Genomic DNA, 14864 nt, shown 5'->3' with positions numbered 1-14864 from the left:
CCAAAATACTGATATTTTAGGGTGGAAAATATGGATTCTAATTTTCGACGAAAATAACCTTTTTTTTGTGGTTTTTTGGTCGTAATTTGGACAAATCAAGGCCGTTAGTTAAAAGACCGACTGTTTCGAGCAGCTAACGACCCAAACTAACGATCCCCATCACTTTCAGGAAAATTAATATTTTGATCAATTTTCGCTTTTTTGATAAGGGGTTACATCATGATTTTTTGCAAAAAAATTACAAAATTCCAAAATTTTTAGGTTTGAATGCCATTTGATTAGAAATTAAATTACGAGCTCAGCAAGGTATTTGGATCATCATTCCTGTTGTAAGAGCCCAAAAAACTGAGATTTTTCGTGATTTCGTGCCATTAAAATATAGCATACCTTTGAGCGCTGCCGGCTTTTAAGTGTGAGCCTTCAATAGCATAAATTACAATTTTTCAATATATATAGATAAATCTTACCTTAATGCCCGTTACCAATTGATTGAGGAACACGCTGATTATTTTGTTTTAGTTTATTTTCTTATTAACATACGACTATAAACAAGAATCATTAAAGACCATAACCTTAACACACATAATAATATTTCCATTGAATAGTTTTGTAGTGTTTTTTTTAATATTTTTTGCGGACATATCAATGCTAAATAATATTTGTTCGCATTTCTTCGTTTTTAGGATAGTCCATACAAATTTTAAAGTGAGTATATAGATAAATTTACCATCAATGTAGAAGCATTGTAACACTGCAATTAACGATTTTGTTTTGGTTATCCTTCAGTTATATTTGAGCTTTAAAAAAATACTGGCTTTATTGCACTTCTGCGGGCGTTGTTGCATTCGCATTCGTATGATAATACCCTCTGTAAACAAAACTATAAACCTAAGATCGCTTTACATACATACATTTATTCATAAATACTCATTTTGGAAAATAATTTTATTTATTTCACGTTTAAATATACTTTTAAAAGTAAATGTTCCATGATGAAATCAATTCGAAAGCAATAATTTGTATGTGGGAAATATCCAAGGATCTTGTGACACTCCGCTGAATTTTTCCATAGATTTAAAACCAACAGACATCTTGAAAGCTTTGATTTGTGTTATACTTCTTTGATTTTGAATGGTGGATGGTGATATGATGACGCGTAAGTGTTTGCTATTTTGTCGGTAAATAATTTGCATACTCTGCATATTGTGCTTAATTTTGCTTGCATTACTTGAATCGGGAACTAAAGGCGTGGGATAGTTCATTGATGGCCGCCTGGCCAACGGCCTGGTTAACCTGTCCACGCATACTCTCCGGAACATATCGATTGGCCCCCGACTGCTGGACAATGGCACCGCCGACGGATCCAGTGACACGGCTTGAAATGATAAGTGGGATTATTGAATTTGGTATCTCAGCTCTTCGAATTAATAGCAAAAGTGTGTTAATATACTCGAGGCCCCCTAATTATCACTCGTACATAAATATATAAATATGTACCAGGGTCCGTAAGATCAGATTGATATGTGCAGGTTAATTTGAAATTTTTTAAAGATCAAGATTATGTTTATCTTGTTTTACAATATTTACAGTATTGTTATAACTTTTACGAAATTATATAATATCAAAATGATATGTTTGAATCATAGATTTGACATTACATTTTTAGGTTATGGTGATTTTTTTTTTCATTCCTGGTATATATTTATAAGAAATGTGAGGCATCCTAGGGGGGTCGATCTAGAAAGGCCAGAAAAGTATTCCCTTTAGCGTTTCCAAACGCGACTTCGCTATGTATGTACACTTGTCCCGCCAGAAAGCCAGTAAGCAATACACACTTATGTAATACGAACAATTTATGTATTTATTTATGCACTTTATTTGTGTATACGTAAACTGGTCATATGTAATATAAGTTGCTGCAATTTCCATCGTCACAATCCATTTGAGTAAGTCACAAGAGTATTTTCATGACTTATATTTGTAATCAACATTAAAAATAATACATTTTACATATAAATATTGGAAACACGTATATTAGTTTATGGTTGCGGTGGCAAAAAATCGGTTTAATGTCAAACTTAAAAAGACACTTGACATTGGCTCTATAAAATTATGTTAAATAATATTTGTATGTTATTGGGAATCGATACAAACCACTCGAAAAGATCTTTGCGATTTGGTTACATAAAACATGAAAGTATTGCTATTTCATCAAAGTGAAATTAAAGCCTAAAAATATTTCAAGGAATGGACAATTCAAGTAAGCGTTAACTTAATCCTGTAACTTAATCGTTTCTTGGAAACGGGACAGCTAGCAATTCCACATTTTTCTTACATAGATTACATAAGAAAAGTAACCGAACCAGCTAAATTTTTAATTTTTTAAGCAGAAAAACGAAAGCAATCTCAATCAGTTTATAGCCCAATACTTTATCGATTAAATGGAAGGGGTATTTTTATATTTATATATCATTAGTGTTTAGCTTTAAGTTCAAGGAAATACTTTGTGACTGACTTGAAATGTTTTCAACGCTGCTTTACCTAACATTTTCTAATTTAATTGGGTTTTATAGTTCAACATCAACAACAACACAATGCAGTTAACGAAAGCTATTTATTAATAGTTAGCTATATAATTAAGATCATTGGTTAATATCGTCACTAAGCATCTGCCCATACAAATAGTTTACATAACTTTTGAGCGTATGCCATTGATAAGGGGACATAAAATAATAGATAATAATTAGACATGCACGAACAAATGCACACACATTTGTACATATATCATATATAATAGATCATATGTTGTATATCTACACAGGAAAGTAGACATTACGAAAGACATCTTATGGAATTAAAGAAATCATGTGCATCTCGACTAGTTGCTTTTCACATATTAAGAATTTATATCGGTTTCAACGCTTCAGATTATATATGACTACAATAATACGCAAGCGATTTAAATGTATCGATTTCCCATCGTTGTTGATTTCGGATTTCTGATCTCGGATTTTGGATTCTGCCGGAATAATATCAAATTACAATTGTTGAAAGTAGAATTGGATTGGGTATTGTGTGGGTTAATCGTCAGCAAGCTACTTTTTGAAGGTTCATCCCCTAGATGTGTCGCGAATCGCGATGCTGACAACAATTTAACGACGTCTGATATAGTACATTTTTAATGATATTTTACATTAATTGTTATTCATTTGTGGTTTGGATGTGGTGTCGTGTTAAGAATGTTTCAGTTTTATCGTATCACATAGAAAGAGAAAAAAAGAGACAGCAAAAACAGTTTTATTAATTTTGTTCAAAATATCTTGGTCAAGAACATAATCATTCAACTTAGGATTAACAGTGATAGGAGGAGTTATAAGTTCTTCAGATTACTCGACTATTTATAGAGAGGGGTTTCACAGAAATCGGTTTCGCTTAAATCTCAGATTCTCTTCAATTCCATTTCGCAGTGCCACAGATGTTCTTTTCTTGCCACACCTTTGAAAGTCTACCAAATAATCCCATGGAACCCACGCAGTTCCAATACGTAGAATCTTAGTTCCTGATTTTCAACATAGGTTTGATGATTCTCGTTAAAAGTTAGTAATGTTTAGTTAGTAAGAGTTAAGAACATAAATTAAATACATAATATAAATGTTTCACCTCTTGACTATATGAAATACCCATTCAAAAATATACATAGGCGAAGTCGCATCGGATTATGCTAGACTGAATACTCACGGATGGGAAAAGGACTCTTCAAGAAAATGTAACTCAAAGGGCACTTCTAGTTGTTATTGAAAAGGCTTTTAAAAATACAACTTAAATACACAGGAGGTGCCACATAAATCGCTTTCGATTGAACCTACAAAGGAAAGAAGACCACTTCCTCTTGGCTGGTGTTGCTGATCAAGAATATATAAGTTGATATATATAGACAATTTTAACAGAAAAGTCTTAGAAATTCAAAAATCATTGCAATATAATACAACAAACATTTGATAATTTTTTGTAGATCTGTGGCGACGCTTAAGATTGCCCGAATCGTTTAGGATTTCTGTGACACCCCTTATATATGGGTCATTATTATATCTATTATATATTTTCTACTAAAATACAAAAATAATTGCATAATAATGACCCATATATGATTAAGTATGTGTATTTTGGTAGTGAGCATATGCAAAAGATTGTCTCAGGCGAGGATACTCACGATGGTAACATTGGTGGGGGCAGAGCTCCTCCAGGACGACCGCCGGGTAGCGGTGGTGCCCCACCTCCTGGGCGATTCGGAATCGCTGGAGCCGGGCGGCCTGTTGCTGGTGGCAATGGTGGGTTCCGTCCACCTAAGGCGCTCTGCGATGGGGAAAGGGATTCGGTGAGTACAGCAGAGTGTGTATAATATACCAACAAATAGTTTTACCTGTGCGGGAGGTCCTGGTTTACCTCGGGCTCCACCCGGACTCGGAGGGGAGAGACGTGGGTTGTCCAAGCCACTGGGTAGCCAATCGTTCTTAACCGGCGGAGGCAATGGCGAGGACACAGTGGCCATGGATACGTCGCCTTAAAGGGAATTTATTTGGTAAGAAATCTCCATTTGAATTCTAAATGTTTTGAAAGTTACCTATGATCTGCAGAGCATCCTTGCAAGCACGGTACATACGCAGCATCTCCTCTCGTCGCGTGGCCGACTCGGCGGACTCTTCCATCATCTGGGACTGTAATCATCGATGGGACATTATTCGGTGACACCCCTATTTAATAGACTCTCAGGATTTAGCTTACCTGATCACCAGACGCATAGAGATGTGCCAGAAGCTCCCCGTTGATAAAGTCCTTGGCGTTGTTTATTATTAGCATCATAATCGCCTTGGGCACCATGTCTCGCGTGGTCTTGGTCACGATCTTCATGTACGAGTCCACCAGATTGCGGATGGTCTCAACCTGCCGCTCCAACTGTGGATCGGTGGAACTCTCCTCGCTGGCCGACTGTTGTTTGCATTGGCGGAAATTTGTATAAGGGCGGGTTTGGGGGAATTGATAGTCCATAAATGATCGTTGATAATTTTACAAAGTGCATAGGTATTAAGAACAAAAGAACCAACTGAACGAATATTCGAAAACATAATGACCAACTGAATCGTGCACATAAAAACAAGAAGGAACGCTGCAGAAAACCGCTGACCCACGGGTGAAAATTTGTACAATTCCCAAGAGGCTTTTGCATGCAGTTCGTATAGAGAAATACTGGTCCTTTTCAGTCGTAATAGCTTGTAAAAAAAAATCATACGAGACGATAGACAAGGAATTTAAAATATATCCATCCCAATTAAGTCTAAGATAGTCTTCAAAATATATATAGGATTTTTACAAGAATAATAACTTTTTTAATAGAGATCCCTTTAAATGTGGACCGCAACTGTTCCATAAGACATTCCACAATCAGGGTAGGTATATTCAAATTACTTCAGGGGGCCGCCACCAGATCCTCTTTAAAATTTTGTTATCTTTCTACATATTTTGTCCATAAAACTTTAGTTTTACATCTATAAATTCAATTCCCTTTAGTGGTGCCAACTATTTCGGTTCGGAATACAAAAGTTAAAGTGCATTGTCATTGTTTTTAATCCGTAACCTTTTATAAAGTCGAACGAATGCTGTACCTCCGCGAACCCAAAACATCACATATTATATTTCGAATATGAATTTTACTAAGTTCACACGTTAAAAAAAATCTCACAATCCTTTTTATTGATTTTCCAAAGTCTCACTTTATTAGGACAAAAAACATGTTAAGTTCCATGCGTTTAAATATTTTGAACGTTGAATAAAATCATTATACCGATAAATATAATAAGAAATAATTGAAAAAGACCAAATTACATGCACACGACGGCCGCCACATTTAGGTAAAGTATAAGTTCATAAATATTTAAGGAAGAGACGGATGGTAACACCTTGATTTTTCAGTCATTTCTGAAAATGGTATTTAGCTCCTCTCCTGTATGTATGACCTTTATTTACTCATAAATGAGACAAATCGTCTTGAGATTAAAAAAAAACCAAGAAAGAACTCCATAGTCGAGTATCCGACTATTTGATTTAAATGTATAACTATAAAGTGGAAAATTCAACAATAACATAAATAAAAATGAACTCAATGGAAACGATTGAAATCAACATACTTGTTGCTATAAAACCAACCGGAAGAAATTATTAATTTTGTGTATATTTTTTGGCGTTTCATAGATTTGTCGTTTTGTTCGGTAGGTGGCGGAAAAATAGAAGAGAACAACATGTTCACAATTGTTAAAAGAAACAAGTAACAATGCAATAGTCGAGTGGCCCGACTATGAGATAATCTGTAATCTGTAATTTTAAGTTAGTTAAATAAATATATCGGGTAAAAGAAGCGAACAAACTACTTTCTCTCGACCGAAAATGGGGTTAATTATGAAAATATCACAGCCCGAGATCATTTGAGGCCAAGAAACAAGGGTTATCTCTTAATTGGGTAGTGTTTGAATACATATTTGTGAGTAATTAATGGATTAGATAAGATTCCCTCTCGGACTGTGATATTCTACTCAATCGCATCTCTAGCCATTTTAGGGTTGCCACCATCTTTATATTTCCAGGTGTACTATCTTCTTTTATACAATACAATATTACTTTTACTTAATGTGATGACATTTAAAGCCGTAGAAAAATCCTGAACCAATTAATAATTAGTGATAAATTAGTTTTTTATAGAGCATTTTTAAAATTTCATTGTTTTAGATAACGGCTAAAATACCTCACTATATTGTCTTAAAAAATTAAAAAACAAATAAATCGAACAAAACGAGTCTTAATTAATCAAAAGGATGTTTAAATAATGTATTAGTCATTAGTAAGCAAATTCGCACAAGTTTACAAAAAACTTTCATGGGGGGTATTTACTAAATACGATATAGCCGAAAAGTTCAAAGATCAACAAACCTCTTGTCCTTCCTGGATGACGAATATACATAAAGCGTCAATTTGGCGAGTTTTTTTGTAGATTCGGTCAATGAAACAGCAAAAACAAAGATATATAAACATGTATCAATTATGCTGCCATGAATACTTGGTGTTTTTTCGTTTAATGCCTAACTATTAGTTGTAAATATCACAAGAAGATAAATTTAAAAAAAACTAACAAACTGAAATTTGGGTAAAATATCCCATATAGAAGTCCATACGGTATTTAAACTTGATCTGATATTTTTCACTATATTAAAATATAGTGAATACTAAATCCATATTGGTGTGAAGATTAAATCTTAGTGCCGATTGGTATCTAGAAATTGTATTCCCGTGACGATTGCTTTCTGTATACGCACCTCATCCCCGTTCTCCTGGGTCTCCTGCTTCTCGGGATAGACACCAGCCCGCAGGAAGGAGGCTTTCCAGGACTCCACATCCTCCACGGTCTCGCACGACAGCTCCAGTTGTTTGTAGTCCTAAAAAACCGTGTGTTTCGGCGGCGTCAATGCGAACACAGAAAAACAAAACAGTTGCGATGAAACAGTTTGTCAAACATATATAGCACAATCTTAAGAATTAATTTTTGTTTGTTTTTCAATTATATTAGATAATGAACTCCTATTTAATATCAAAAATCCTTGAAGGGGAAAGGTTAGGTTAGGTGTCAAAGTTCTGGAAGTAAACTCGATCTATCGCTATGTGTGGTTCCCGAGATCCTGGTACTCAAACGGACGGACAGACAACGGACTTCTGTGCCTTCGCTTTCGGGATGTCTCTGCTGGGGACTGGAGATTCTGTCCCTCCATCGATTGCTCGGTTATTCGCCATATATTTGTACATATACCCATTGAAGTCATGTCGATCTGTGTAGTTGTGGAACCGTTGACCGACTGTTAAAATGATAACTATAACAAACATGAAACATTTAAGAGAAATTAATATTGTGTGTGGTGTCGCCTTTGTTGGGAAGTGAATACTGTTTGTTGTTTTTCAATATAATATAGTATTAACATCTAGATCAGGACTTCAGTATCCAGGAGTTCACGGTCCGTGAAGTTTGTGTGTTCGTGCTGAAAACGCGATATCGATTTTCCAAAAATATATGTTCAAAATGTGCAGTCGGTCTTTAAATTGCTTTTTACATAACAAACTGGTCCTTAAAAATAAATATATAATCTGTGTATACCGAGTATTTGCAGGCAGTAGAGCAATAGAGCGATAGAGGAAATTCTGGCACTTTAGGGATACTAGAGGGAAGGTCGACTTGCTTACAATGGGGTAAATGAAAACGCCCTTTTCTAGTAGTCCCTTGAAGGAAAGGAAAATAAAGTCATTGTTGAAGTTCAACAATCACTTTAGATTCCTCATCCTAAGCGAAAAGTTCGAAAATCTTTTGAAAACTGTTATTTTGCGTAATTTTGAGTAGGAAGAAGGACTTGGAAAACCGCTATTGATTATTAAGCTTCAAAAAAATCAATAGCGATTTTCGCTTTTCATGAGATATGTGCATTTTCGAAACAGAGTTTCATTTTCTGACTACTGCTTTGAAGTGTACAAGCTTTCAATACGATTAGATATTAGATATTAGAGATTAAATTATGATGTGATACTACTATTGTAATATTGTCGTGAACTTCTTAAGCTTATAGCATCACAAAGTAAAAAAAGCAAAAGGAGTTTACGACGCGGCAAGCTCCTTTTCCTTTAATTCGACTTAAATGTTGATAAAAACATAGTAATTTTTATATTATACAAAAAAATAATTAACTGATCTCTTGCCCGACTATTCCAAACCAAAGGATTCAAATTGGGGTATATAATGAAATTTGAAATATTTTCACATTCACAAAAATATGTTCAAAACATCGATTGCTTTTGTCGTTTGTTTAGTTTTAGTTTAAGTTTTAGTTTTGAGTTTAGTTTGGTTACTATTTTGATTTAAACTTTAGTTTTTCTCTGGTTTTTTTCTTTTTTTGTTTCTGAAATCATTTAAAACTCATTTTTTTGTATGTTAACAAAAATTACTAACCTTATAAACATTACGTCCATCGGGACTAAATAAAGCAAATGTAACACGTCTAGACATTGACATAAATCCCTGTTCAATATCCCGCAATTTTAAACCATCCAACGGCAGCATGAACTTCTTCTCCTTCTCATCCTCGTCCTTGTACCAGGAGATACTCTCGGAAGTCAACACAAACCAATAGGGACGCGATCCACCTGCAAGACACATGGAAAAGTCAGTAGGTTTCCAAGGAGTGGAGCAGCCGAAAAGCAGTAAATATTACAGCGTTACGAACCCCTTGGGTTCAGTTCAAATTTTTGGATTAGTAAAGCTCGTTATGTTTATCGCCCAACGCTTATCTGTCTATCTTACTTAGTTTTCACTCTCACTTTCTTCGCCAGTTTTTCATGATATTGCGCTGAAACACAAAAAACTCGCTGTGGGTCAGGAAAGTTGGAAATAAAGCATGCAGGGGTTTGGAGTCGAACATCTTAGGCCTAACCAAAACGGATGGTATATATATGAGATATGAGGGGTGAACTGGTTGGTGAATGGAGGAGCAACCTACTCACATTGCTCCGTAAAAAGCTATCGATGCCATAGATGAATGAAGAAAATGGCATGCCAGTTGAGAGTGAGTGTATGGAAATGGATTTTATGGTCTAATCAGAAAAGTAATACAACTCAACATAATACCTGCAGCAGGAGAGCTGAAATACCGTTTAAGTCCGGATCGTCCCGATTTTTCTTTCTCTTTTAATAAAAAAGATGTTAATCACATGAAAAGGCCAAAAATATAAAAGGGTTAAAGAGGTCCCGGCCCCAAAGCGTTGATAAATTTTGATAAATTAAAACTTTAAAACATAACCTTTAACAAAGCAACTCAATCCAAGGCAAAGGTAAAAGAAAACAAGATGAAAAGAATACCTGTAGCAGAACTGAAAAATCGTTTATTAAGCGGCCCAGTTCGTCCCATTTTTATATCTTTTTTTTTGCGAAGATATTAACCACATAAAAGAGAGCAAAAATACAAGATTAAAAGTGAACCGCCCCCGCAACTCGTTACTAACGTTCCACCACCGTACACAAAAAAGATATTGATCCCTAAACTCCGCTGCAATATGCTGAAACTTTCAGAATATCGTCGGTAAGGTATACATACCTTTCATGATACCAAGGTTCTGTATGACCATGTGCCCCTTACGTATAACTTGGTTGCCAAGCTGACGCGTGCCAGTTTTATTGGCATTTTCAGATTTATTTTGAGCGCTATAACCAAACAGAAGGCATATTTGTGAAACGATCGGGCAAACAGGGGGGCATTCAATACGCACTTGGCGAAACCAATGAAGTCCTCATGGTTGGTGTTCATGTAGGCCAGCTCAAAGTCAATCAGCAGGAGGATCTGTTCCTTGCAGCTGTGCTCGCGTTGGCGAACATGCGTGGTGATAATGCGTTCGGTCTCCTCGCGCAGACGTGGGTATCGACTCATCTGGATGGTACAATTAAACAATCAATAAATATACGAATCGGTTAATGGTTACAATGACTCACTTTAGATGTGCACATGCGCACAACCACAGAAAGTTCCTGTACGACTAGATCCACACACTTGATGACCGGCTCCTTGAGCAGCGCTATCTGCCTCTTGACAATCGCCTCGAACGCCATGTCGGGTGTGAAGAGGCCCACGCGAATGCCGTGAATGTTCCGGATAGCGAATGAGATCTCTCGCCGCAGTTCCTTCTCGTCGCAGGCCATCTTGACGATCTCGAAGCGCAGACTGTGGGGAGATACGAAATGTTATAAAGGGATTCTATACTCTCCAGAGAAACCTACCGTTCGTGGAAAATGCGATTGATCTTGGCGCCGCCCGAGAGCTCATTTGTATTGACCAAGGCCGAGCCGCTGCCCTCGATGGTTCGCTCAAAGTCCGACTGCAGCTGCTGAATCATTCTGTGTGCGGGATTAGGTAAGAATCATATGTTAAGCAAGCGATACAGATTAGATACACTTTTTGTTTTATCATAGTATGCCATGGAATTTCTGATTTGTTTAACTCAATTCTATGTGAAATAAATTGAATGTTTTTCTAATTCATTTTAATAAATTTTTATGAATTTTTTGAATTTGCTAGATTTTTTTTGTGCTTTCTTTTGAGAACAAAAGGTGGAAAACTTTTAGCAAATCAATGTTAACTGCTTAGAAAATAAAATTCATGCAGATTTAATCACAAAATAATGGGCCTTTCTTCTTAAATTCTTCATTCAATTCTATTAAACTCAAAATTCAAATTCATTCAATTCTAGTAAACTCAAAATTCTAATTAATTCATTGCATATAAAACAAAAAATTAAAAAAAAAAACATTGAATCCATTCATGCAGGGCTTTAATACAGATTATTGGACCTACTGGAGCATAGCCTTTGTCTTGATGCTGGCATCGCCCGGCTGGAAGTGCTTGAACTCCTCCACCTCCTTCTCCAAAGTGAGCATCTGCTTCTGCAACTTGTCCCGCAGGCCGGGCAACGTGTCCCGAATGTGGTTGGTGAGCTGCTGATTGAGGACCCGCTGCAAGTAGGGGGTTCCGAGACGATCGGCCATGTGACGGTACGAGGGGTGGCTCAAGAAGAACTTGCGCTCGGCGGCGAGCGCCTGGTGGATGTCCTTGCGCCCCTCGATGTCCTTCTGCGATCGATTGACCACACCAATATAGCCCCGCCGCAGCGGTAGCAGCTTGTTCTCCAGAATGTCCCGGGCATCGGTGCCCTCGTCCATCAGATCCAGCTTGGTTATCACGCCGATGGTGCGCACACCCTGCGGATCCACCTCCTTGGCCAGCTTCAGAGCATCCGAGTTGGCCAGATCCGTGTTGGCCGGCGTAACGGCCAGAATCAAGCAAGTCTCTTTGCGAATAAATTGGAATATCATCTGCTTAATTTGCTGCTCAATGTCCACCGGCTGATCGCCAATTGCCACCTTCGTCAGGCCCGGCAAATCGATCAGAGTTAGATTGAGTACGTGCGGCGAGTAGACGCGCAAATTAATTGGAATGTTTGAAATGCCTTTGTTGCTGCCGGTCACACGATCCGTCTCATCTTCGATTTCTTTTCTGATCTCATCGAAGCTCGAGAACTTTTTGCCTTTAATGTGAAGGAACTCTCCGTATTCTGTAACGAATGACAGGTAGGTTGTTATTTATGGGAGGTAAATGTGATGCAAAGGGCTTAACTCACCGGTGACTCCATTGATCAGTTGCAATATTAAAGGTCTTCGAGTCACGATACCAGAGCCACGAGGCAAGAAATCTCTGTGAAGTAAATTCAATTAATAACATATGAGTCAAGATAAAAAATACCATAAAAAATATTTTTAAAAAAATCTTATATTTTAAATATAAAATTTATATTCTACTCTTAAGGTTTAAGGCCTTTTTTTTATAAGAAATACAATTTTGGTCGGAAGTACAATTTAAAAAAGCTTACATAGAACTTTTTTGAAAATTGTTTTCTTTTATTCTTAATTTTTTTATAATTATTTGTTATTTCTAGATACTCAATCAGAGTTTTTCCTTCAAAGCATCGATATTATCGGATCAATAATGAAAAAATATCGAAAATATCGATAATTTTCAAGCTCTAGCCTGGACAGATCCTAAATAGAAGTACATAGAAAAATAATTTAGAAAAACGGCAGTTGTCGGCTTCTTCCTGTTTATATTTTTTAGCCAACATTAGCGTTAATTTCCAAGACATTAAAACTTTGGCCTGCCGAAGGTGGCTTCCTCTCTCGTTTCTTTCGATTGCTCTACTTGTAACAGGGGAAACCACCCTAATTGACATACCCACATACCCTGCATATATGTATGTACAGGCGACCGCGCATGCGAAATCTATCTGGACTATTTTGAACATAGTGAGCTTATGTAAGCAGCAACTTTACATGTTTTAATGCAGTTGGTAAATACATTGATGTGCCTATTGATTACCACATTTTCAGCAACTCTGGGTATTCTCTTGGCCAAGATAAGATAACCGAATGGGTTACAAAACATTTAATGCAAGTGCAATGAAAAGTCAAGAGACATGCGACATTTGGGTAAACAATTTAGAATTCCTATTATTTAACAAATCGGTTGTAAAGGAGAAACCCAAATACAATACAATTTGCCTTATCAATACTTTTTGGGGCGTAAGCCATTGTTTTTTATTATGCTTGTATTTAGAGTGGACACTAACAAAGGAAAATGAGAGACAGCGCAGGCTTATAGATACAAACACAGGCCATTGATACATACATTTTAGATTTTTGGTTAACAATTTAGTTTGTTAGTTGTATACCAATATCTTTTCTTTTTGATTACATTTCTGATTAAACTTTCAGAACCCATGCAAAAAAAAGATAAATTTTCTTATCAGCATAATTAAGTTAAGGCCCACTGCTGATAATGTTTGACCATTACTTGGAGGTACACTTGTTTCGCAGAAAAATTATAATACTAGATTGTTAATAAACAAAAAGCGGGGGTGGTGTTATCAATGGGCTTTGAAAGCTGATTCATAAAGGTTCCCAGAACTATAAATTGGGTTAGACCACAAGGGCTGCTCTGAATCATTATAATGGAAGGTGATTAACTAATTGATTATTGTATCAGGGAATCTCGACAGCAGAAAAATCGATTTGTTCCTATTATCAAACGCAGTGTGGGCCAGGTGTTTTTTTGATATAGGGCATACTCACTTGCCAACGAAGTTCTCCAGAACAGAACTCTTGCCAGCTGATTGGCCACCGACCACCGCGATCTGCGGCAGATCCAACTGCATATGGACGCCGAGCGATGTGAACGCATCCTGCAGCTTGTTTACAATCGTGATTAGGTTATCCATTGCGGCAAGTTCTGGATGTGGATGGGGTCTCTCGCAATCGGATTAGATTAGGCTCTCGGATCGAACTGCGATCCTGACTCTGACTCGTCCCCGGGTGGCTTGTGTTCTGATCTCTGATCTCTGGGTTTTCTGCACTGCACTCCTCTGCAATTACTGTAGTGTGTTCCAAATTAGTTACTTATGCACTAGGACACTTTCCATTTCGTGTAGTATTTAGCATTTAGCGTTTGTGGGGTTTGCAAGAGATACGATACGATACGAGATATAAAAAAAAAAAACAAATATGCGTAAGCAACTGCAAACCGAAATCGTTATTGGAGATTGGAGAGTGCTCGTGTGTTCGGAATCGTTCAAGAGTTACTCATTCTCCCACACGGTTAAGTTAAGTTAACCCGATATACCACCACAATAACCTTTTGTTTTATTTCATGCCGAGTGTCTGATTATAATGGAACTCTGAGAACTCGCGAGTGGCGGTGGCGACATCTAAAGGTTGTCGGGTTGCAAGCAAAACTGTTTATCGACATTTACACAAAAAGAATTTGTATATATACTGCCAAGGAAATGGGAATTATCATCGACTTTTCCAATCCTCCTTCGCTTCTCGGTTCTCAGTCTCAGGCGTAACAGTGTAGTGTTTGTGTTCATGTCATGTCCATCGCCCCACGCACAGCTAGATTAACATTAACAATTTGGGGCTGTCTTTAGCAAATATTCTTATTGTGCAAACTGACGACTATCACCACACTCCACCACTCCAAACTGTTTCAATGAATTTTTTCGACTAAAACTAGAGATGCCAAAAGGCAATCATAATCTGGCTGATTCACTGGCGAGTAGCCCAAGTTGGGTATCGATATTCATCGGTTGCTATCCATGGCAGTGCAGGGAGCTTTTTTGGATACTACCTGCAACAGCTGATTATCGCTTTTAATAACTAATTAATAGTATCTATAGATTAACTA

The 14864-nt window shown here is 36.9% G+C and overlaps 1 protein-coding gene across 8 annotated transcripts; it reads right to left on the bottom strand.

Annotated features, from left to right (window-relative positions):
• Positions 1 to 894: 894 nt before the first annotated feature.
• shi (dynamin-1 shibire) lies at positions 895 to 14728 on the bottom strand. Of its 8 annotated transcripts, none has more exons than XM_070219346.1 (16): positions 14634 to 14728; positions 13754 to 14052; positions 12250 to 12323; positions 11427 to 12183; positions 10853 to 10969; positions 10568 to 10796; positions 10348 to 10505; positions 10176 to 10282; positions 9035 to 9228; positions 7362 to 7481; positions 6979 to 6990; positions 4783 to 4986; positions 4622 to 4715; positions 4421 to 4560; positions 4211 to 4353; positions 895 to 1375 (listed from the first exon to the last, which is right to left on the bottom strand). In XM_070219346.1, exons 2-16 carry the CDS (start codon positions 13897 to 13899, stop codon positions 1225 to 1227), a joined length of 2646 nt encoding a protein of 881 aa, XP_070075447.1. In that variant the 5' UTR covers positions 13900 to 14052; positions 14634 to 14728; the 3' UTR covers positions 895 to 1224. The 8 variants fall into 8 exon arrangements, with proteins under 8 accessions (XP_070075447.1, XP_070075448.1, XP_016996107.1 ...); XM_070219347.1 differs by having other exon boundaries at positions 14571 to 14684; XM_017140618.3 differs by having other exon boundaries at positions 14313 to 14678.
• Positions 14729 to 14864: the final 136 nt, after the last annotated feature.

This window comes from Drosophila takahashii, chromosome X, assembly GCF_030179915.1.
Source record: "Drosophila takahashii strain IR98-3 E-12201 chromosome X, DtakHiC1v2, whole genome shotgun sequence".
NCBI classification, from domain to species: domain Eukaryota; kingdom Metazoa; phylum Arthropoda; class Insecta; order Diptera; family Drosophilidae; genus Drosophila; species Drosophila takahashii.
Note: the sequence above shows the minus strand (reverse complement) of the source record. Positions and strands in the feature narration are given on the sequence as shown.

What these genes read in the sequence shown, in the direction of transcription:
- shi (XM_070219346.1), bottom strand. Translation starts at nt 13,899, where the DNA reads ATGGATAACCTAATCACGATTGTAAACAAGCTGCAGGATGCGTTCACA. An exon ending in AACCAGGACCTCCCGCACAG is followed by an intron (nt 4,354 to 4,420) that starts GTAAAACTATTT and finishes TCCCCATCGCAG; the next exon opens with AGCGCCTTAGGTGGACGGAA. An exon ending in CCCCCACCAATGTTACCATC is followed by an intron (nt 1,376 to 4,210) that starts GTGAGTATCCTC and finishes TATCATTTCAAG; the next exon opens with CCGTGTCACTGGATCCGTCG.